The following is a 22,568-nucleotide window of genomic DNA, read 5'->3' on the forward strand; positions in this document are numbered from 1 at the left end:
GCAGAAAGGTGGCTTCATGTGTGTGTGCATGTGTGTGCTTTGTGTGTGATCAAGAGGGCTGGTGCTAAAAGCATAATTGATGCATTATTTCAGTCCAGGTATTAACAGTTACTGCCCGTTACTCTCATGCAAGTTCGCGGTCAGCTCAGGCCCATTATTGAGAGGTCAGATAAATCACATTTAATTCCTTGAGCAGTAATGCTCAGTTATCATTTTGTTTTACATTTGGACATGTGTGTGCGAAATCTTAAACTTCCAGTGCAACACTATTTTCTAACGATTTTCTCTCTTCAAGTGCAACTTATCTATTTTTTGTTTTACTTTAAGAATTGGCCATTGGCAAAGACTTCATACTGTGCTAGCTAGTTGCTATGCATGAGAGAGCCGCAATCCAGGAATTCAATGAGAAAACCCAAGTTAAAACAAGCATTGGCAAAGCCAATAGATTTTGCCTATGTGAGACCAATTGGTGTTGTCAGTGTGTTTTTTAGAAATGTTGTGATGCACAGCAGCACAGGATGCTGTTGGCATAAAGGAAATAAAAACAAATTGCTATGGCAGGGGACGGCATTGTTTGTTTCATAGTGATTTTTTGTTTTGGTTGACCTAAATCCATGTTACACTGCAGCCTGCACTGCTGTTCAACATCTCTAAAAACATTTAAAAAGCCATATCGCTCTGCAAGAGGGCCCGAAGATGGATGGGTGGGTGGACAGTCTGAGAGGGTAGTAGGCCGGGACAGACAATCAACAGAATGGGATGGGTAGGGAGTTGATGGAAGACAAGGAACGTAGGCAGGAGGATGGGAGAGCACAAAGAAAATTGATGGGGGAGGCAGGCAACCCAAGAGGGAGTGGGGAAGAGAAGTGTGGGAAAGACCACAGACAGGGGGAGGGAGTCAGGAAAGCACAGACAGCGGGGGAAGGCAGATGGACTACAGACACAGGCACTCTTTGAGAGTGCCTGGCTAAAAGTAAACAAGCACTGGCATAGTCAATAGGTCTCGCTTTTGGGACCTTATAAGTGTTTAGCTAGAGCTATTGGCCTTGGCAATGTTTTCAAGCTATGCCACCCAAGTGGACAGATATGCTCAAGTAGAAAAGACAGCGTTTGATGTATCCAATGATTGAAGACCTTGTTAGTGTGGATTAAAACGATACAGACACCTTAATGTTTTAATAAAATGTGTGCCATTTTCAATATATCAACTTTATAAGGCTGAGGGACAGAGATGGTGCTAAGAGCAATGTATACAAAGTTTGGATGTAGCAAAGAACTGTGTTTTCCTTGTGTAGTTTTTAAAAACCACTCATTTACATTACGAGCACCTGTGTGGGCTGTGTCTGTTTTAACACATTTTTTAGCATAAACTTCTGTTGGTTAAGGTCCTGCAATGCACACGAGTGGGCATTTGGCAAATGACCGCGTGAATAATGACTTGTGTGTAGCATAAAAAATATATTGGAAGCATATTGCTTTTTACTTGGATATATTGTGGGCTATTGGAAAATAAATGCTACTGTATATTTAATGTATCTTGTCAAAAACATCGGCATCCAGCTGTTCCTTCATAGATTGGCATTTTACAGTTTTTTTCAAGGAAACAAAATAAAATACATTAGCATACGTATGAAAGGAAATGAAGTACAGCAGTATGTTTTATTAAACAAATGAAAAAACAGTTGTGTAGGTAAGTAGAATGTTGACAAAGCCATTTCCTTAAAAAATAGTGTGTTCGAAAAAACACGCAAACATCAAAAGAGGACAAGGTGGGGTGGGATTTTTCACCTCAGATTTGCTACTGAGGCAAGACACAACCCATTCTCCATGGGGCATTTCCCAGCCCGAACACAACAGACCTATGGGGCAGATGTTCCCTCCGAGATAAATCAGCCAGAAGAGTTTGGGCCACACCAGGGTAGATGCCCTCTCTCACCTTGTTTCCAAATTCTCCCGAGCTTTACAGGAAGAAATTGGATTTACAGCAGACCACACGGTGACCACTCCTGCCATGAGCATGTAATGTGTGGGTTGGAGATATGCATGTCCATCATTATCAGCTTGTCTGTAGGAGAAATGCACATCTCCATCACAAGGAATATGCCCACAAGATACTCGTCAACCGCATTACACTGGAAGGTGGAGAACACATTGCTCAAGCACCATGCACATGTGCATATGTAGCACCCACAACTATTCACCATAACAGATAAACAACCGATGATCCTGAGTAGAGGTCAAGGGGACACATTCCTCTATCCCCATGAGCATGCCCAGGGGTTAAGGGTGAACACATCAACCCAAGAATGTTGAGAGAGAATGATGGTGCACATTGGTAACGCAAGTGAAGGGAAACGCACATCCCCCAAAATGCCAGGAAAGGACATTTTCACTGCTGTCACCACAGACGGATGGTGGAGGGGGATTCGCACATTCCTGTAAACCTCAACATGCAGGACTATGCTCATCTCTAAACCACTACCTATATAAGTGATGTACTCTCCACTAGCACAAAGTAAATACACCATATCGCCACAACCAAGAGAGTGGGCGAACAGATATCCCATGAACACAGATGGCTGAGATGTAACCCAATACCCAGAGAATGTCGAGGGACCATCATGCCTCACACCGAACATGACAGAGGATATTAAGTAGAAGGCCACCTTATAATAGCATGGTAGCACTTTTACATTCAGCACCGCCCAGAGCATGGCGGAAGCACATTCACCCCCGCTCCATCAACATGTCATATGAGTTAGTCAACACACCACTGTCCCGAACATAATTTAATTTGTGGGTCTGAGTACACGAACCACTATTGACTCATATAAATAGATTGTGCAAAACTATGGGGAAATTGAGGGTCTATGTATATATTTTCTCCAAAGTAAGAGCCATGATTGCTTAAGGAGACACGTCACAAGAGGCCACTTGGCACTCAGTACTTCCCCTCTTTCCACCTCCTCCCCTCTCTCTCTTCGCTGTGAAAGTGAGGAATATAAATAATATTAACCCAATGCTGCCTCCAGCACTGAGAGCGTGAGAGATAGGGTAGGGAGTAGACAGCACCTGTCTTCTGCAGAAGGCACACAGGTGATGATGGAGAGGGGCAAAGCACTGAGGCTTGGCAAAGAGGGGTGGGGCCAGCAGATAATTCACCAACACTGACACCTATTCTCAGCAAAAGAGGATGTGGGGTAACATCCAGAGCTGCCGACTTTGGACTTGGAAAACAGGGTTTGAGTCTCTGCATCAGAAATACTATTTAAAAATAAAAACAGAGCTTGGTCGGCGTGCTATGTATGGCAAAGCTGGCCACACACCTCCCATGCCTGCTCTCTGCTGCCCAGGCAGCCATAACGTGGCAAACAAGTGTTTACAAAATACAGCGTGGCCTTGTTGAAGCTAGTTCACAGCACAGGACCAATTCAGTGAATAAAAGAGCACACCGAACAAATTATAAATTAATTCGAAGTGTAAGGATACATGTAACAGTGGAAGTTGCCATAAAGTGAAAAACACACCCATAGACACACCGGGGACAAAAAACAATGTTTTACCAATACAAGTCATGTTTTAAACGACCAACTATACAGTACCTACTTAGAAAAGAAATTATATTGTGCATGAATTATAAGGCAAACGTGTCATGAACTGGTGGAGCACATGTAAAGATGGAGTTCCTTGATCTACCGTACAAAATGAAAACTAAAGAGGGGGGGGCGTGCTTTGCTTTCAAGTACAAGTAGGCAAAATTAAATAGGAAACCAAATGGATTTAAAGACGAATATCACACGCATGGGAAAGCATGTTCCATTAAATCAAAACAGCCTTTATGTTGTTACCCAAGAAATAATTCCACAAATTAACACACCCATTGCAAGTTATGGACATCTTACATGGGTCGTATTCCTATCAGCTCAATGGTGAATGTTTTAAAGCTCCCTTCTTAGTTCCAGCAACACAACAAAATACATACATACGCAGTAAAGGTCTCAATCTCAACAGATAAAAGTACCTAATTTAGCAAACAAGAGATAAAATACAGAAATTGAGATCCAACTTTATCTTAAGGCTGAATGAAGAACGGACACCACCGCCTCGTAATTCTGAGGCTATGAAATTCCGATTATGCAAAGGTTGTGCGAGATTGATCATCTGATGCATTCGCTAGCTGGTATTTCGCAAAATGCTTCAAGCTGAGATGTTATGCATCTCAAATAAGGATACAGATCATATGCATCGCGTAACACTGGTTCTTACCTGAAGCTTACTACTGCAACAACAACAAAAAAACACATCACCTGATGAAGTGGGCCTTGCAGCTGAATATAACCGCTCCTATATTTGGGGGCAATCAATGGCAGGTACGAGGGTTCATTAAGGTAACACTAAAGGTTAGAAACCATAGTTCTATCCCTGCAAAACAAGCAAGCGCGCCTCGCGCTTAAAGTTAAAGGAAAAAAAATAAGGAATGCGCTTGTCTGCGCATCGCTTTCTCACAGGTAACATTTGTGCCTAAGGGGGACGCGGGAGTGGTGGGTGCATGAGCGCGCAGTCTGCTCTTCTTGGAAGCACATACTTGTGCTTGTGGCGCGCCTCTGCAGGGTGGATGGTGCCACAAGTATGTGCTTCCAAAAAGGGCAGAGCGACGGCTAAAGGTCTCCTATGCAGTGCATGTGTGCTGCGTAGGCGAGACCTTAAAAGGAGCACCTCTGGAAGTGCGCGTGTAGAGTAGAAATTTTCAAAATTGCAAAGGACAGTAATATTTTTTCAATTAATGTTGAGTATCATACAAGAATATTATTTAATAACAATCAAAGCATCCAAAAATACGTTAATGTCAGGGTGTATTATGATCAGATGGCTCGAAAATCCTTTCAGACTGCATTCATTGTTGATTTTTAATCGTGCCTTGACATAACTATCGAGCTGATTACCTTGTTAGGGTCTAAAGGTGCCAAGGACCAGTAGTTCATAAATATCAGAGGAGTTACTGTACATGTGGAATCTCAAGAAGTTATAATCTAGAATCAACCCCGCCACACCAGCCTTCCTCTGGGTGTTATTTTTTCAACATTCTTGTTAAAATCGATGCATAAGAAATTAAGCTAGGTTCCATTTCTTGACAGGAGAAATTTAACATCTGTGAATCTTTTTGCGTGCACAGTTGAGTCTGAAGACATAACACCGGATTCCTTCTTTGCTAAGTGAATATTGTCTGTCACTTGTGTATCAGAACTTTTCTTACCATCTGAAGAAAACTATGCCTTTTCAAGGATGTAAATGCGAGTAATTATGGCAGATTATCATCTATATGGGAAACGTTTACAACAATGTTATGTTTTTTTCACAAAAGGAAAGGGCACAGAGATGTGGCCTAAGGGATAAAAAGCCTGTTAGACTAAATAAGCTCTCATGTACCAACCCTGTGTCTTGAGTTCTGAACTCCATGTTGTCTCCTGTTTGTTATTCATTTAGCTGATAGTATTGACGTTGTTTACAAAACATCCCCGTTTTTCTGCTTCTTTCGGAGTTTTTCAACAGTGTTGTGTCTTTAAAAATGCCAGCATCTGCATACTTTAAAAATAGCAATAGTAACTGGTAAAGTGGATCTATGAAGGAGAAAAAATAACATACGTTTATAAACCCCTCTCTTTAAAATGTAAGTAGATCTACTTCAAGGTTTTGTTAAGAAAAGTGAAAGTAATTTCAAAGTAGAGCAAGATGAAATAACATCTAAAATGAAAAAACGTAAAAAACCTGGTGTTTTTAAATGCAAATATGTGTTATGTTATGGTGACTTATTGCGCGCAAACAATTACTTGAAGGTGTGAAGGCATTAGCTCTGAGTGAGAAAAATATAAGCCCAATTCTTAGTTCTACTTGGGAAATAGCCAGGTTTGTTGTGCCTTCTTAAACATAAGCAAGTTCAACATAGTCCTGACATGGGGTGGGGGGTAGGAGGGGAGTAGGTTCCATTCATTAGCCATAGTATTCACCACAGAGCTTATTCCTCCCCAATTAGTTTGTTTGAACCTATGTACCTCCAATATCTGGGCACCCGTGGAACTTAAGATTTCTTCCTAGACTATACCACCTGAAGTTTCAGGAAATTTGGGCCAGCTCCATAAAGAGCCTTGCAGGCAAGACCAAGGGCTTTGAATTGATTGCGCTGCCTAACAGGCAGCCAATGCAGATCTTAGAATGCGTGTGAGACCGATTTGTGTTTGGGAATCCCAGTCAACATTCAGGCAGTCGCATTTTGTAAGACCTGAAGCATATTAAGGTGTTGATGCTGCATGTTGAGATGCAAGGCATTGCAGTTGTGTTTTTTGGATAAGACTAATGCAGTGATCAAAGTGTTTTGGGATCTGGCGGGGATGATAGGAAAAACCTTTCTGAGAGTCCTTAGAATGAGGAAAGCAGAGGCCGTGACTGCATTGACCTGCAACCCAAATGTCAATGTATTGTCCATTACCACTCCCAAGTTCCTAACCTTACTCACTGGGATGGGCAGGGCCCCCATTTCCTCTGACCACCAAGAGAAAAGTTGTTTCCAAACAGGATGACCTCTGTTTTCCCAGATTTGAATTCCAAACAGTTTAGGTTCAGTTACAGTTCAGCCATTTGCAAATTGCTACCATACAGTCATGGAAATTAGCACCTGATAGGCTTTTGGGAGAAGACATTGCTACCATGATTTGGGCATCGTCAGCATACGAGGTAAGATCCATCCCAAATGATCTTATCAGTCTGGCCAAAGGTTTAACGTAGACATTAAAGACGGTGAGGGCTGAGGGCGGATCCCTGCAGGACCCCACATGGCAGACAGAAAGATTCTGACAAAAAAGGATCCAGGGCTGCCACTTGTTTTCTAACAGATACAAAAGACTTGAGCAGTTTTAGAGCCGACCCCTCGATAGGGACAGCCCGGAGCCGGTCGCTCAAGATCTTGTGATTGACCGTATCAAAGGCTGCCGATAAATGAAGGAGTACAAACACAGCAATGTCGGCACCATCAATTATTGATGTAATCTCTTCAGTGGTTTCAAGCAAAGCTGTTGCAGTATTATGCCCGCTTATATCCCCAAATTGTGTGGTAGCTAGCAGCTGTTAGTCACATACAAATTGAGGTGTTTGCTGGTTCATAGCCTTTTCTGTTACCTTTTCTGGTAGTGGTAGACAGGAAATAGGCTAATAGTTATTCGGGTCTTTGGAATTTAGGTTGGGAGGATGGATGCCTCCTTCCATAGAGTAGGAAAATGTCCTGATTACAGCATAGCATTAAAGATACTAGTCAAGCAAGTGACAACAGTTTCTGCAGCCAAGTTAATGATTGTCGGAGGACAAGGGTCCATGGGTGAACCCGATGTAGTGGCTGCAATAACTGTAGCCACTTGCTTTACCAATAAAGGTGAGAAATTGACAATTTAGGGTATTCCTCAGGTAAAGTTAATTGGGGTGAACCTTCCGGACTGGTGGCCAAGTTTTGGTCAAACTTGTGAAAGATTTTGTCCCTGAAGAAATAGGCCAAGGTATCGCATAAATCTGACTATTATTAGTCAATGTGTTCCTAGGGCCTGAGACCAAACTGGACACTGCCTGGAAAAGCTAATTCAGGGAGTTATTGGCCATTGTTATTTTTTGAGCGAAGTGTATGGTCTTTTCCTTATGCATGAGTGCTTTGTAGTTGCTCAGGCAGGACTTGCATTTCCCTTTTTTGCCTTATTATAATCTTCTCTCCATAGTCTTTCTTGTCTTATGCAGGCTTGCTACTGAAGCCTTAGATTCCTAGTTAACCATGGGACTGAGAGCTTACCTCTTAGTGAATTCAAAGTTTTAAGAGGCACGGCGATAGAGCTGAATTGATCTATTCGGGGTATTTCCAAGTGCAGTCATCCAAATTTTCAGAGAGGGAAGGCATTGTATCTTCTACATCTGCATGTATATTATTCCAAGTACAAGAATTAAAAGCTTGACTTTGGGGTTTGTCAGGAGTGGATTTCATTTGTAATATGTAAAGTAAATTCACAGTAATCTGAAATTAGACCAGGTTGCTACAAAAGAGAGATTCTTCACGGTTCTAGATGAGACTTTGAGAACAACCTGTCTGGAAATGGGATTGGAGATGCCACTTACCTCTCTATAGAATATACAAACATGTAGCCCAGGACTGTATGTGCTAGGAGTTTTGCAATCAAGGAGAGCTCAGCTGTCAATTCGTGTACATGTATGGCCATCATCCTAGTATATGTCCTCCATCAGTCTGTACCTACCTCAGTTCCTTTAAGTGCAAGAACATGTCACTAAGTTAATTGATTTTCAGAAATCTGCACAAGAAACTGTAGAAAAAGCTAAAGAGGATTTGTAATGTTATGCTGATCAAATGAAAGTCCTGCACCTCCTTATGTTGTAGGTGGAAAGTGTGATTACTTGCAAAAAATTAGCATTTGAAAAAATCTTCTAAACCGCCATCCAAGTTTGTGGGCCCATTTGTGATAGAACATATTGTGATTCCAGTTATTGTTCGGTTGAAGTTGCCTCAGTATGTGAAAGTACTCCCAGTTTTCATGTTTAAAAAAAATAGAACCTTGCTCTGCGAAGGCACACCTTGCTTCCCGTCTCATGCCTCTAGATCTGAATTCAGAAAAAAAGTATGAGGTACTTGGAATTTTAGATGAAAAAATCTCTAGAGGAAGGTTGCAATATTTGGTGGATTGTGAAGGTTCTGGTCTGGGGAAGCAATACTGGCAACCAGCTTTCAATCTTCATGGTCCAAGGTTATTGCAAGGCTTTCAGATAAACTAGGAGCCCCACTATATGGGATGGTGGCCTTTTTATGAGGACATTGTTAGCTTTCTCAGCCAAAAAGGAATTTCAACTACTCTTCAAGAAAAAGCAACATTTAGTCAAAACCTGGCTCAGCTACAAGAATCTCCCAACTTTCACCAATACCAACTCACTCTGATTTACCATGAATTCTCACCCTCACAAAATAAATCCGCTAGAATACCAAGATTGCCTGATAGTAACTTTATGAATTGAAGAAAGTGAAACCATTTCTCTCATAAAATGTACTGACCCATTGTCTAACAGACTCTGAATTCTCCCCCATTTGGGAACCCTGCATCCTAGATCATGACTCACTATGGGTGTAAAGAAAACTACAGCATCGCTCCCTGACAGAGCTCCACGGCTCCTCTTGCAAGCTCACACCACCTTCAAAACCATCTGCATCATCTACAAACCATCATGACTAGTATCTCATCTGCCTGACTAACCAGTTCACCACCTAGGCTGCTCCTGACATGCGCCGCTGCCGTGACACAATCAAACAGGAAGCAAAGATGCACAAAAAAAAAAATAATAATAATTAGAGGGAACATTGCAGGAGAATGACTGATGTCCAGAGGCCATTACCCTCCAGTGACTGAGATGCTAGTTACGGTCACAGATTACTGCGGATGCTTCTTTTGTAGGTAGAAGTTCGAAAGACTAAGATTTATTTCATATGGTCTTATATTGTAGGCCAAGTTTCTGATGACTTTCAGGTGGTTATCACTCATTGAGATGGAGACACTGAACAAAATGTTGTATCATTCGGAGCACTTATCCCTAGTTAGAGATCTTTAAGGTTCCCCGCACTCACCTCCCTTCCGTAGACCTAGTCAGAAGATAAAATGAATGAGAGCAGATTTCACATTCTTATGGCATCTCTAAATGATGCCTATAGAGGAATCATAGGGAATGCCGAAGTATATAGCTTTCAATCTGCGCTAAAATAACCTGTCTGAAATCTTTTGACAGATGCCTTTTGCAGTCGCACAGATGGTTGTTCAAAAAGAAAATGGTCTTCAACACATAAGAAACATACTGCACTCAAGCAACCCCAGTGTAAGAAGAACAACCGTGTCAATGCTCCGCAACTTGTCTCGCAACATTTCTCTCCAAAGTGAAATTGGTAAGATGATAAACCTTTGTTAACATTTTTGTCTGTATGTTTTAGTGATTGTATCACCTCATATTGCAGTCGTTATTAATGTTCAATGAATAAGCTCTGACCTTTATAACCTAACGATATAGGAGATAATGTTCAGTATTTGCCCTTACGCCACATATTGTAATTTGAGTTTATTCGGATAATCAGAAGTTTTGCTTAATCTGAGGAAATACTGATGACATAAAATATGCAGCTTCCATCACAAACCTCCCATCTAAACCTTAACCACCACTGTAAGACCCTTCCCTTAATGCTGTATCTCAGACCCTTTAATCACTTACTTGACACTACGAACTTTAAACCCCTGCTGTATACAGCATCTTCTTGCTTTGTAGCAGGGTTTTCATTATAAGAGACATAAACACTCTCACACACACAATGTTCTAGGTGCGTATTATAGCAAACAAATTAAATGCATTGGCCAGGCAACTTAGAAGACTGAATGTTTCCTTATGGAAGACTGGACACTTTTAGATTCTTATAGTAAACTATGGTAAATTTAAGCTTGACAAATACGGAGGAAACCAGAAATAACTGTGGGACACGTCATCTTCAGTCAGTGTTGAATTGAAACTTGTATTCACCAAGCTTTTAGCAAAGGGAATATTTTACATTGGACTGCAAGCATTGTAAATTTCTAACCTGTGATTAGCATTTTCATGTAGTATAAAATTCCAACTGTCTTCAATGTAACATTTGTAATGTTATCTAGATTCCCAGTTTTGATTTCAGGTTTAAGTATTGTCAGTACCAAATTTACAAATGAATGTATGTTCAGTAGTCTCACCGATATAGCGGAATTAAATTGGAAAATGTATGTGCATTATCCTTGAAAGAAACTGTACTTTGATTGATTCTGTGACCTGCAAGTTACACCCATGCTCTGTAGGAGCAACATTAACCAGCTGAGAGTACAAGAACCAGGAGCAGGCCCTCTGTAGGAAACCATGCTTCTTGACATCTTAGCCAGGTATGCAAGATCCGACCTCCACTGGCTTTCACTCGTTCTGGTCGTGATATTTTTCCATGTTAACTGCCATACCAGCATCTACCTGGGCCTGCCAGCCATAATGATCTACAGCCCTGAGGGAGAACAGACCTATGCCACCAGGGTCATCTTTTTCGAAGAAAAGTGGCTCCTTCCGAATTTTTTCTGTACAACTTTGCTTATTGTTGGGCATAGCATGCAATGTATATGGTAATTACTTAGGATTCAACTCTACTTGACAAAGTTAATTTGTCAGCCATTTTAATTGTTTTCTAATGTTAATGTGAACCGTCAAGCACCAGAACCTTTGCCATAAAGAGGAGTTCTCTGTGCACCTATCTAAACTACATCACACTGTTTCAGTAAATAGTGTCCAAGGTATTGTCCATACATTTTAAATAACTCCTCAAGTAAAAAACAACCATTTCTCTGCCTCTCTATCTCTTTCTCGACATCCCCTTCCCTTCATCCACCTTAGCGTTGTAGAAGATTGACTCTAAGTAACCTTTTATTTCATCGACGTCTAGGTGTTCTTGTATTCTAAGTGAGTTAGAGTTTGTGCTGTACCAATGGTGACAGAAGCATATAGATTAAAAACATATGTAGGAACCCCAATGCCTTTGGGGTTAGTGGGATGCCACTAAGTTCTGGAGATATAGTGGCTGAGTTCTACCCATGTAACAATTAACTAAACCAAGGGAGAGAAGACTCGGGCACTACTGACACGCCTTTATAAAAATCCAGCAAGCTCTGGTGGTTTGTGACGTCAAAACACACGTTAAGTCTAGCAAGTTTAGAAGCCCACCGCTTCAGTGGTCTCAGGTGTAACAAATATCACCTGTAATGTTTGTTGGGATAATTGCTTTCTCAAAATGTAACTGTGAGTCTGACTGGCAAAAATTGACAATGCTTTTTCTGCCTTTTTGTTCCTTCCCCTGCCTGTGAATCTAAATAGAAAAGTGATAACTGTCTGTGAAATTCTCAGATGGTCTGGGTCTATTATAGTTATAGACGTCGCAGTAAGTAAATTTTCTTACTCTCCAATTACTTATCAAGATAGCAAACAAGTTGTTGATGCCAGTGTGCCAACCAGTGTGTGCAGAGTCTGCTTTTCAACTTGGCTTGCTTTGCTTCTCTTTTGGGCTCTTTGATTAGTAAGGGGATGTCTTACCACGTGTACTCCCAGCCGTTGCCTTTTCCCAATGGATGCTTGCCCACGTTAACGATAATGAATGCTGATGACCTATAACACAGTATAGAGCTTTATTGCGCAAGCAAACTCTTCAATTGTTTTTGAGAGAGCTGCAAAGGCAACATAATGTTTTGGCTTGTTGATTAGGTGGCCTGGTCAAGTAGTGAGTGCAGTGATATTGACGATGTTGAACTGTTTCCAGAAGACTCATTCAGACTTGGCATGTGGTAAAACATCAGTATTTTTATTTTTTTCATAGTATGATGATCTTTATTTACCAGTCTGAAAATAACATTGGTGTTTCTAGCTCCACTCTAGACACTCTTAATTGTTTTACAGCCTATTGTCCATAATGTTATCTTATGAAGGTATCAGCACATCACTGCTGCCTTCGCTCCTAAGTACTGAAATGAAATGCATTCCGTTGCTACATTATTCATTAAATGACGATCCATATATTCCTTTCTGGTATTGTTCATTGGTAAGACTAATTGTTGCTTCATGTTCATTGGTGAACGAATCCTTTCTGGCTTGCCCAAGTTTCAGCTTTCCATTTAAATTTAATTATCAAATTGGGAAGACATCAACATATATATAATTTTCTTTTATTGCAATACAACTGTGTTATTTGGACCCACCCAACTTGAATTTCCATGGACACTGATCATAACAGAGATCAGTTTAATAAGTTTGTTTTGCTAGTTTTAGGGCTACCTCAGGGGTTTAAAAACCCACTGAGGACATTATGTAGCTCTGTTACACTTTTCTTTTTATACTGTATTTTATGAGTGTACCAATCAGCAACCTCTGTTTGGTTTTGTTTGCTATTATAAACTTTTTCTTACAAAAATCCATGCGTGCTGACTTTTGGATCCTATCCTTTGATTGCTAATTTCTGTGTCTGTCTAGGAAACTCTGTGTCAAGCAGTAGAGGAATATTTTTACAGGGGTAGTCATCAATCCAGATCACCATTCTTAAATTAGCTAAACTTTCAACCTACAAAACTCCCTGTCTCGGACTGATTCCTCTCCTCCTCGAAGAGCCCAAAAAGCAAAAGCACCCACAGGTGGCTTCAGGGCTCGTTTGAACAGAGCCAAGGCTGCTATCAATGTATTGGCACATGAAGTGCTCGTTTTGGACATCTGTCAGACCACGACATCGGTGTCACTAAATACGTTCCCAATGCACTACTGTCTTGCTAGCCAGGTGCACCGGGAAAGGCGTTTTGCCCTTTCATTCCTGCAATATATTCTGGTTTGAGCCATTCATGAACTCACTACCTTGGCAGGTACTGCTTTTGCATCTATTCACAAATGAGGAATCTGCAGTTAAAAATAGCCATTAAAAGATCAAATTCATTTCTGAATGTTTTTTAGTGCAGAGTACGCTATACTGTGAAAGAAATATGCTTCCAACAGAAGTGATACTGGCAGTTTTAATTCATGTATTTAAATTCTTTGTTAGTGTGACTTTTAGATGGGCTGACGTGTTTTCTGATGATCAGATTTTTGGAGATTATTTATCTTTTTAGAATGAAATTTGAAATGATTGCGTTCTGGACATTGGAAGAAAGCTGACCTCACAGACTGAATTCCTTGCTGTATGATTTGAAGGTGTCTCTAGGAGAGTTCTGATGTGTCTTTGTTGATCCATCTTGCTTGGATGACATAGGTATACTTCTTAATTCACAAATAACCCATATACAGCAGCCACTGTGTACAGTGATTGGGTTTGCTAGGAAAAGTAAAGAAAACCTATTCCAGCCATGTAATTGTTTCTCACAAAGTGATGCTTCTCAAATCAATCATGTATTGTGCCTTGATGTTTGTATCAGAAAATGGGGAACTGGATATCAAACAGTGGAACTTGTCTCAGCAGAAACAAAACTGAACAGGCTGAAAAAGGAAGCAAAATTGAATAAGAATTCTACATTGTCAAATGTAATCCTTGTTAACTTCTAAGGAGTCTTTATATTTGTACTATTTGAGTGGAACTGTGACTATACCTAAATTGTGAGAGTTGAAAATGTAAATTTACTGGGCTATGCGTCGATCATACTAATATTTGTTTTTCATATTCACTTGAAATATATTTAAAGATATAATTGTTATCTTTAAAAAACTGTAATGTTAAACGAAGGTTCTTTTGCTCCTGTCAGGGAAATCACTAGATAAGCACAAGCCGGAACCTTGACTCTTGGCTGCCATCTAGGACTGAAATCTTTTACATGTCTTCTGCCCGACAGGGGAGAAGAGAGATCAAATCATTCCTCATTCCAAATGATTCACTTACATTATTTCAGTTGACACTGATATCTGTGTGTTGACTCTTCTGGATGAACTCAACCATTTTCTCTTGTTGCATATCTGCAGATTATCTGGTTCAAGATCAGGATTTGTGGTGGCTTGTTTTATTACCTATATAAGCCGAACAGTTGAGTTGTACTCATCTCGTGTTAGTCTGTGCTTTTTTTATTGAAACCCTCAAGGGCCATGCTTTTATGCCAACTTTTATCAGTGACTAGTAGCTCTTTTTTTTCTGTTTATATAGTAATAATACACAGATCCTGATAACGGCTACAAATGGATACTTGACAGTTTTCTATGCCTGCGTGAGGGTTACCAGTAATTTGGTGAACAATAAATGGTTAAGGGAGAACTCCACTTAAACAGTGTTTCTGTTTGATGACCACGCTGGGCTCTTGGTGTCAGATTTTCTTGGATCTCTTTTCTGTTTCTACATTCTTATTGAAAAAACAGATCTTTCCATACACAGCACCTCATGTTACTGGTTTGTAATGTGTACTTGCACAACAGGCACTGTGGTACTACAATTGTCTTACACTGCTACCAGAAGCAGAAGTCTTCAAGCACTGATTTTGAGGATTTCAGCAGAGACTGGTGCATGGCTTCTTTTTTCGGTCTCGTCTGCCAATCAGTATTCGCTCTCTGGTTGGGAAAGACTTATTTCGAAGCGTAAACTAGGGCACTGGCCTAGTTCTACAAAGATTGCCTTTCCCTCTCACCTGTGCCTGAACTTAGTTCAGTGCACCAACGCTTGAGCATGAAAGTCCCACCCAACCACACTTAACATGCTTGTTAGTATGGTGTCTGTGCTTTCTGGGTTACTAACAGTCCCATAAAAGGGTCAGAGATGCAGTGGTAATTCAAACACGTTTTGTTCTTTAGAATATCACACACAAGTACTGCACTAAGAAAAAAGACACTGTTTAAAAACATTTTATTTCAGCACTCTCACCTGTTATTTAATACATGAGAACTAACCACACAAATATAATTAAAACAGCACTAGTGCATGTCACTAATAGAAAGAATAATATGAACATTTGTAATAAATTTGGAATGTTCCTCGCATCCTAACACCCTAAAGACTACTTCTGTGCACTACACTATGAGAGTATGAAGTAGTTGGTTTTCCTTACAGTTTTCATGGGATTTACCACACTGCATGCCTGTTCACAGTAGAGGGGCTGTGATTTTCAGATTTCGGTGGTAGAGAGTATTCCCTTAAAAACAAAATACATATCAGCTGGGCTCAGCCCCTCCCTTCTTAGAATTGGCTAGATATCAGTTCTGAACATAGGAATGGATGCTGCAGCATTACAGCAGTCCAGCAGGACCTCTTGCAATAAGCTGGGACAAAGATCTGTCTGTTTCAGTGGTCACTCTATAGTGTTTTTATAAGGTTGACCATTTGCGTTTACTCTATATCAGGAACCATGCGAACAGTATGAACCATATAAAAATATATCAATTCATGCTTCATGTTTATTTTGAACAGTCACTGTCCAACCTTGAGATGTGGATGTCCAAGAACTTTAACAGTCTTATGTCGCCTTAAGTGTTGGCAAAGTAATTTTTTGGATGATTTTGCACTTTCATGAGTTGCGCAATAGATAATAGCACGCAAAGTAGGGGTCAAAGTCAGACAGACTATTATAATGGGTTCAGAATAGATTCTGGCTTTGGGATCCTTACAACATTTCTGGGCTTCACCTAAAATGTGCAGGTGGCTTAAAGATGCCCATTGTGTACTGTTGGTTGGCTTTGTCAATCTCAGTTGTTCACATCTTATTTAATGGATTGCATTCCCTGTTTTTATGTTTGTGCCTCTCCTGGAGCATGCCTTCTTTACTCTTCTTTTGATGGCATGTTATCGAAGTTTGGGAACCGGACATAGCACATGATATTAGTCTACTGGCCTACATGGACTGTGTTCTGTTGATTCTAAGTGTTCTCTAAACATGTTTTGTTGTTGGCTGGTGTTTAAGGTATTGGTTGAGTGTCTACTGTTGCCAGCAGATACCCAAACACCTGGCATATATGAACTCTGTTGAATGTTTGTGAGTTCTTGTGTCTAATATATTGGTTGGATATTTTGTGTGTTGTATTTCATAGTAGTTAGTATTGTTATATAGCGTAGCTCTGTTGTATTGGATGTATACTTACTGTAGGATGTAGGTTTGATTTTTGTACTGTTTGGGGCAACTTGATAGTTATTGAAAATATCTGCTCTGTATTGATTTGCAAAATATGTTAAGCTCAAGGAGTTCTGTTCTGTGTTAAGCTATTCTGAGAACAGTGCAGACTTTGCAATACCTACAATCAAGGCGGATAGAATACTTTCAATTTAAAATTAACCATTGAGTAAGAAATAAGGTATTTTGCTGTCCTCTTTCGATGAGAAAATAAGCAAATGAGGTAATGTTTCAGTGTTGAAGTACCAATGTAGTCTCAGCTAGTGCAGTACATAGTATTTTCAATTTAACTATATTTTATACACAGATCATTGAAAGTTTGTCTTTGTGCAAATCTGATTGTGAACCATACCAGGGAAGATCAGATATACAGATTGGTGTGGTCTTAAGAGTACTGAGCCTCTACACTGCACAGGAGTCATCAGTGTTGAGATCTATTTCTTCATTTTTTAATCTTATCAAAAAGGACTTGTGTTTTTTTTCGGATAAGGTTCTTGTAGGTATCAAGGACCCCCTGATGTGGATGAGACTCCTGGGTCAGGGACAACAATTTCTTGTAAAGGTAAATACCCAGGCAGACTAGAAATACAAGAGCTGGCTGACTATAAAGACAATATTCAAATAACACAATTTATGTAATAAAAATGATTACTGCAATGGACTGAAATGATATCAAAAAAGATATACTTTAATATAAATATATAAGATAGACGTATACATACAAATAAATAAGTTACACAATAGACATACTATATCATGAAGTTCATTTGTTTGTTCTCAGAAAAACTTCACAGAATATAAAAAGAGGGTTCTTTTTCTTTCACAATATTCTCTGATTGTGGAGAATATGGCTGTGTGTCGTGTGTCAACGCGTTTCGACAAACTCATTTGTCTTCATCAGGACAAACGGATTTTCAGCCAATTTTTCTAGACAAAAAGATATATACAATGATGATATTTGAATGAATTTAAAATCACAGTGCATTGCTTTATAAACAATAAAAAAAAATTTTTTTAAATAATCAAGTTTCTCAGCCAGACTAATGTAGTGATACATAGTACATTTAGGAAAGTAGTTGGAGAAGAACATACATATTTCATCTTTCACAGTTATCAAAAACAGGACTCTATCTTTAACATTTAAATTGCAGACATATGCTGTAACTTCATAGAAATTGGTGTGTTATTTATAAAGTCTAATATTCTAGAACGGTCACCCTGAACTTTACTAAGAACTATTTAGTTCCAGACCTATTTTGTTATTCCCTATGTATTTTATCTATCCATTTATTTTGGTTCATCTGTGCATCAAAGAAAACCTATATAAGATTATGTCCAGTTTTTGTTACTTAACCAATTTATATAACGACAAGTTTCGGGTACAGGTAGTATGAGGTAGGCGGTTATTGAGGGAGATGCATCTATTTATCCAAGGGGTTAAAAAGGATAAGGAATCAATATTTCAAAATTGCTGTGGCGCTAGTAACTCACTGAGTTTATAAAGATTTAAGTTAAAATCTGATGGGAGATCAGACTAAAACAAAGCCCACTGCTCGCAACACCCTTCTGCATTTCAAAAGCTACCATCCGCGTTGTCAGAAAGACAGCATCCCCTTCTCTCAGTTTCTGAGAGTAAGGCGGAACTGTACAAGCATACAGGATTTTGACACCCAAGCTGAAATTATGAAGCGTAAGTTCATCGAAAGAGGATATCCACATAGGCTAGTTAGAGGAGCATACAAGAGAGCCCGATTTTTTGATCGGGATTCACTTCTACACTCACAGAAACAAAAGACAGATCCAAAATTAGTATGCATCACCAAACACTCAACTATGGATTCCACGATAAGGCAGATAATCAGCTCGAATTGGCACCTATTAAATGTTGATGATAACGAACAAAAAATACAGAAACCTATATTTGCCCATAAGCGAAACAAGAACCTAAAAGATCAAATAGTTCACTCCTGTCACAAGGGCAACATTAGAAGTACCCCTTTTATTCAAAAATCAATCGACGGAACGAATGCTATCAAAGGCACGTCCCGCTGTGGTTCCTGTCAGTCCTGCGAGACCATCATTGCAGGCGAAACAATGGAGTTTAACAAAACAGAAATTAGAGCTAAGGAACTCTGGAACTGTAACACAAAGAACGTTGTGTATCTACTTGTCTGCCCTTGTAATCTCGGATACGTAGGCGAGACAGCTCGTGCGATAAAAACCAGATTAACGGAGCATAGGTCAGCCATCAAAACTAGGAGAACCACTGCACCTTTAGTGAACCACTTTTTAGAATACAACCATAAACCAGAAGAACTGAAATGGCGTATTTTAGAAAGAATACAGTTGCAAAAGAACCAAGGTGGTGACAAAATTCGTAAAAAGAGAGAGGTCTTTTGGATCTTTACTCTCGGGACTTTTAGTCATGGACTGAATCATGAATTGCCGTGGGAGAACGCGATAATTTAATACCATTATAACTTTAACAATAATAAGCAGGATTTAGATAGATGAACTAATATCCTTACACTGAAATGACACTTATGAGTGGCATTTAGTGTAGAAGACTATTTCGTTGTCTTCCGCCGTCCTTAACCCGAATTAGTGACCCTGATGCCCTATTCGTTGGTATGCATACAGCCGTTCTACCATAGCGCCCATAGTCACAGCATTTATAAACAGAGTATCGCTTTAAGAATGGGCGGTACGAACTCAGAATGTTTCAGATAGGCGGAGCCTATTCAGGAAATAAAAGAGTGCCGTCAGTGCACCATAGCTAATCATTCCTGCCGAAACGAGGAGTCGAGGGAGATCGAAGCGCCACAGAACCGGAACCAAGGTAAGACCTCGTCTCTCCACGCGGAAAACCCCAGACTAGCTTAAATGTTACTCCGCCACCCGCTCTCGATAGATTGGAGCCTTTTGTTGAGCTCCCCTTCGCTTTCTGCTAAGACCCGTTTGCAGAACGTTAATCTTCAGCTGTGCTCATTTATCTTCTAAATCTGTCAGAAACCTACTAATTCTGGCTTCCCCCTTTCTTTTTGATATACCTTTCCATCTTTAGGAGCCGTACTCTGACCAAAACAAACAACAGAGGCGCGTAACAACAGCTCCTGTGGAACACGAGCGATTTTAAAAACACGCAACGGCTTCCATTGCCGTGTCACGTTCATATCACCATCAGTAGCCGTCTAGGATCACGCCTGCTGTGACGAATGACAAATGTAAGAGACAAAGGTTTAACACCATTAATTTAACCGAGAACTGTAGATCAGTAGACTGTCATTCCTAGAGCACACTAAATCTACAATCATGATTTCATTTTCAGCTATAAACATCTTTGTGTGCCAATCGCTATACGACGACTGAGATGGATCTGAACGCTTGAGATTTCCCTCCCTTGCTTTTTTAAATTGAGATGACGAAGAGTAGTGATAGGTGGTAGTAAGATGCAGGCAGTGAACACTGACTAAACAGGTGAGATTGGTACCTGACATAATCAATAAATTGAAAAAGAGTGAATCATGTGTATCCAAGGTAAACTGCAATAGTAACTTAAATATGTTGCTTTCTTTTGTATAGTTATCACATACCGATTCCGAATTTTAAGAAGGAAAGGTGCCTTACTCCCTACGACTACTTTATATCCTTCTGGTTTTTAATCATTTTAGGTAAGAGGAGATATTGAAAATGGTATAGCCTAATAAAGTACAAAAAACATGTTTTAGTCTGATCTCCCATCAGATTTTAACTTAAATCTTTATAAACTCAGTGAGTTACTAGCGCTACAGCAATTTTGAAATATTGATTCCTTATCCTTTTTAACCCCTTGGATAAATAGATGCATCTCCCTCAATAACCGCCTACCTCATACTACCTGTACCCGAAACTTGTCGTTATATAAATTGGTTAAGTAACAAAAACTGGACATAATCTTATATAGGTTTTCTTTGATGCACAGATGAACCAAAATAAATGGATAGATAAAATACATAGGGAATAACAAAATAGGTCTGGAACTAAATAGTTCTTAGTAAAGTTCAGGGTGACCGTTCTAGAATATTAGACTTTATAAATAACACACCAATTTCTATGAAGTTACAGCATATGTCTGCAATTTAAATGTTGAAGATAGAGTCCTGTTTTTGATAACTATGAAAGATGAAATATGTATGTTCTTCTCCAACTACTTTCCTAAATGTACTATGTATCACTACATTAGTCTGGCTGAGAAACTTGATTATTTTTAAAAAAAATAATTTTATTGTTTATAAAGCAATGCACTGTGACTTTAAATTCATTCAAATATCATCATTGTATATATCTTTTTGTCTAGAAAAATTGGCTGAAAATCCGTTTGTCCTGATGAAGACAAATGAGTTTGTCGAAACGCGTTGACACACGACACACAGCCATATTCTCCACAATCAGAGAATATTGTGAAAGAAAAAGAACCCTCTTTTTATATTCTGTGAAGTCTTTCTGAGAACAAACAAATGAACTTCATGATATAATATGTCTATTGTGTAACTTATTTATTTTTATGTATACGTCTATCTTATATATTTATATTAAAGTATATCTTTTTTGATATCATTTCAGTCCATTGCAGTAATCATTTTTATTACATAAATTGTGTTATTTGAATATTGTCTTTATAGTCAGCCAGCTCTTGTATTTCTAGTCTGCCTGGGTATTTACCTTTACAAGAAATTTTTTCGGATAAGGTCCATAGGCCCACATGCATCATTGTTTCATTTTGCACTTCCTAATTTGCGATTTTTAGGGAATCGCAAATTAGGAAATGCAAAATGGGATGCATGTACATTTTCGCAAAATATTTGAGAATCGGTAAAAATCGCAATTTTTACCGATTCTCAAATATTATGCGATTAGCAAAGTGCGAATTCGCAATTCCCATTCATTCCTATGGGCTAAAATGCCCATAGGAATGAATGGGAATTGCGAATTCGCAATTTGAAATCGCAATTCAGCAATGCATTTCAAGGGTGGAGAGGGGGGTCCAAATGACCCCCCCCCTTCACCCATGAAATGTACTTTTGAGTATAAGTTACATACACACATGTCCTAAGGACATGTGTGTCTGTAACTTTACAGTTTAAAAAATGCATGTTTGTGCTTTTTTATACAATTTCGCAAATTACCACGAGGTTCAACTTCGTAGTAATTTGCACTTACAATTTCAAATTTCGCAATTTGTAATCAAATGATGCATAGCATTTTAGAAATCGCAAAATTGCGATTTCTGAAACGCTATCGCAATTTTAGAAATCGCAAAAAAGTTGCGATTTCTAAAAAAGCATGATGCATCTCAAAAAGCATTTTTGGAATCGCAAACGGACGATTTTAAGGAATCGCACCGTTTGCGACTCCAAAAATGCTTGATGCACGTGGGCCTTTGTCTCTTTGCAATCCTTGCCTCCTTAGTGGACTATGGCAATTCCCAATATCTCGATATTCCTTTCTGCTGATAAAACAGAAGACTGCAGTGTGACTGCTAAAGAAGCTAAGAAGGTAGACCGAGGGTTTGAGGTTAACTTCAGTGACAAAAGAGCTACTGACTAAATAGTTAAAGTTTTTTGTCTCAGATTAAAATATTTGACTCAATACTTTTTAATCCAGTTGAAAATTTTAAAATGAATTTAAGTGTGTAAAAAGAAAACAATGGATTTGAGTTGAAGCTAGACCGAGAAGTTGATTCTAATGGAGTAAAGTTTGAGTTGCTGCCTGCAGACCTGCAATGAAAATTTATTTAACTGCTCATATAAACTCACTACTGTCAATTTTTTACTAATCTCAAATTGCCACTCTTACCATTATTTCAATACCTGCCATTTCAGTAGATGCAATTTGCAAGGTTAA

General features: G+C 39.3%; 1 protein-coding gene across 1 annotated transcript in view; it reads left to right on the plus strand.

Moving 5' to 3' along the window:
• Nucleotides 1-22,568, plus strand: part of PKP2 (plakophilin 2) — a 474,852-nt gene that overhangs the window by 418,973 nt on the left and 33,311 nt on the right. The window contains exon 10 of the mRNA XM_086920178.1: nt 9,814-9,967. Coding sequence (XP_086776304.1) covers nt 9,814-9,967 — 154 coding nt within the window. The remainder of the gene's footprint in view (nt 1-9,813; nt 9,968-22,568) is intronic.

This window comes from Lissotriton vulgaris, chromosome 1_1 (genome assembly GCF_964263255.1).
Source record: "Lissotriton vulgaris chromosome 1_1, aLisVul1.2, whole genome shotgun sequence".
NCBI classification, from domain to species: domain Eukaryota; kingdom Metazoa; phylum Chordata; class Amphibia; order Caudata; family Salamandridae; genus Lissotriton; species Lissotriton vulgaris.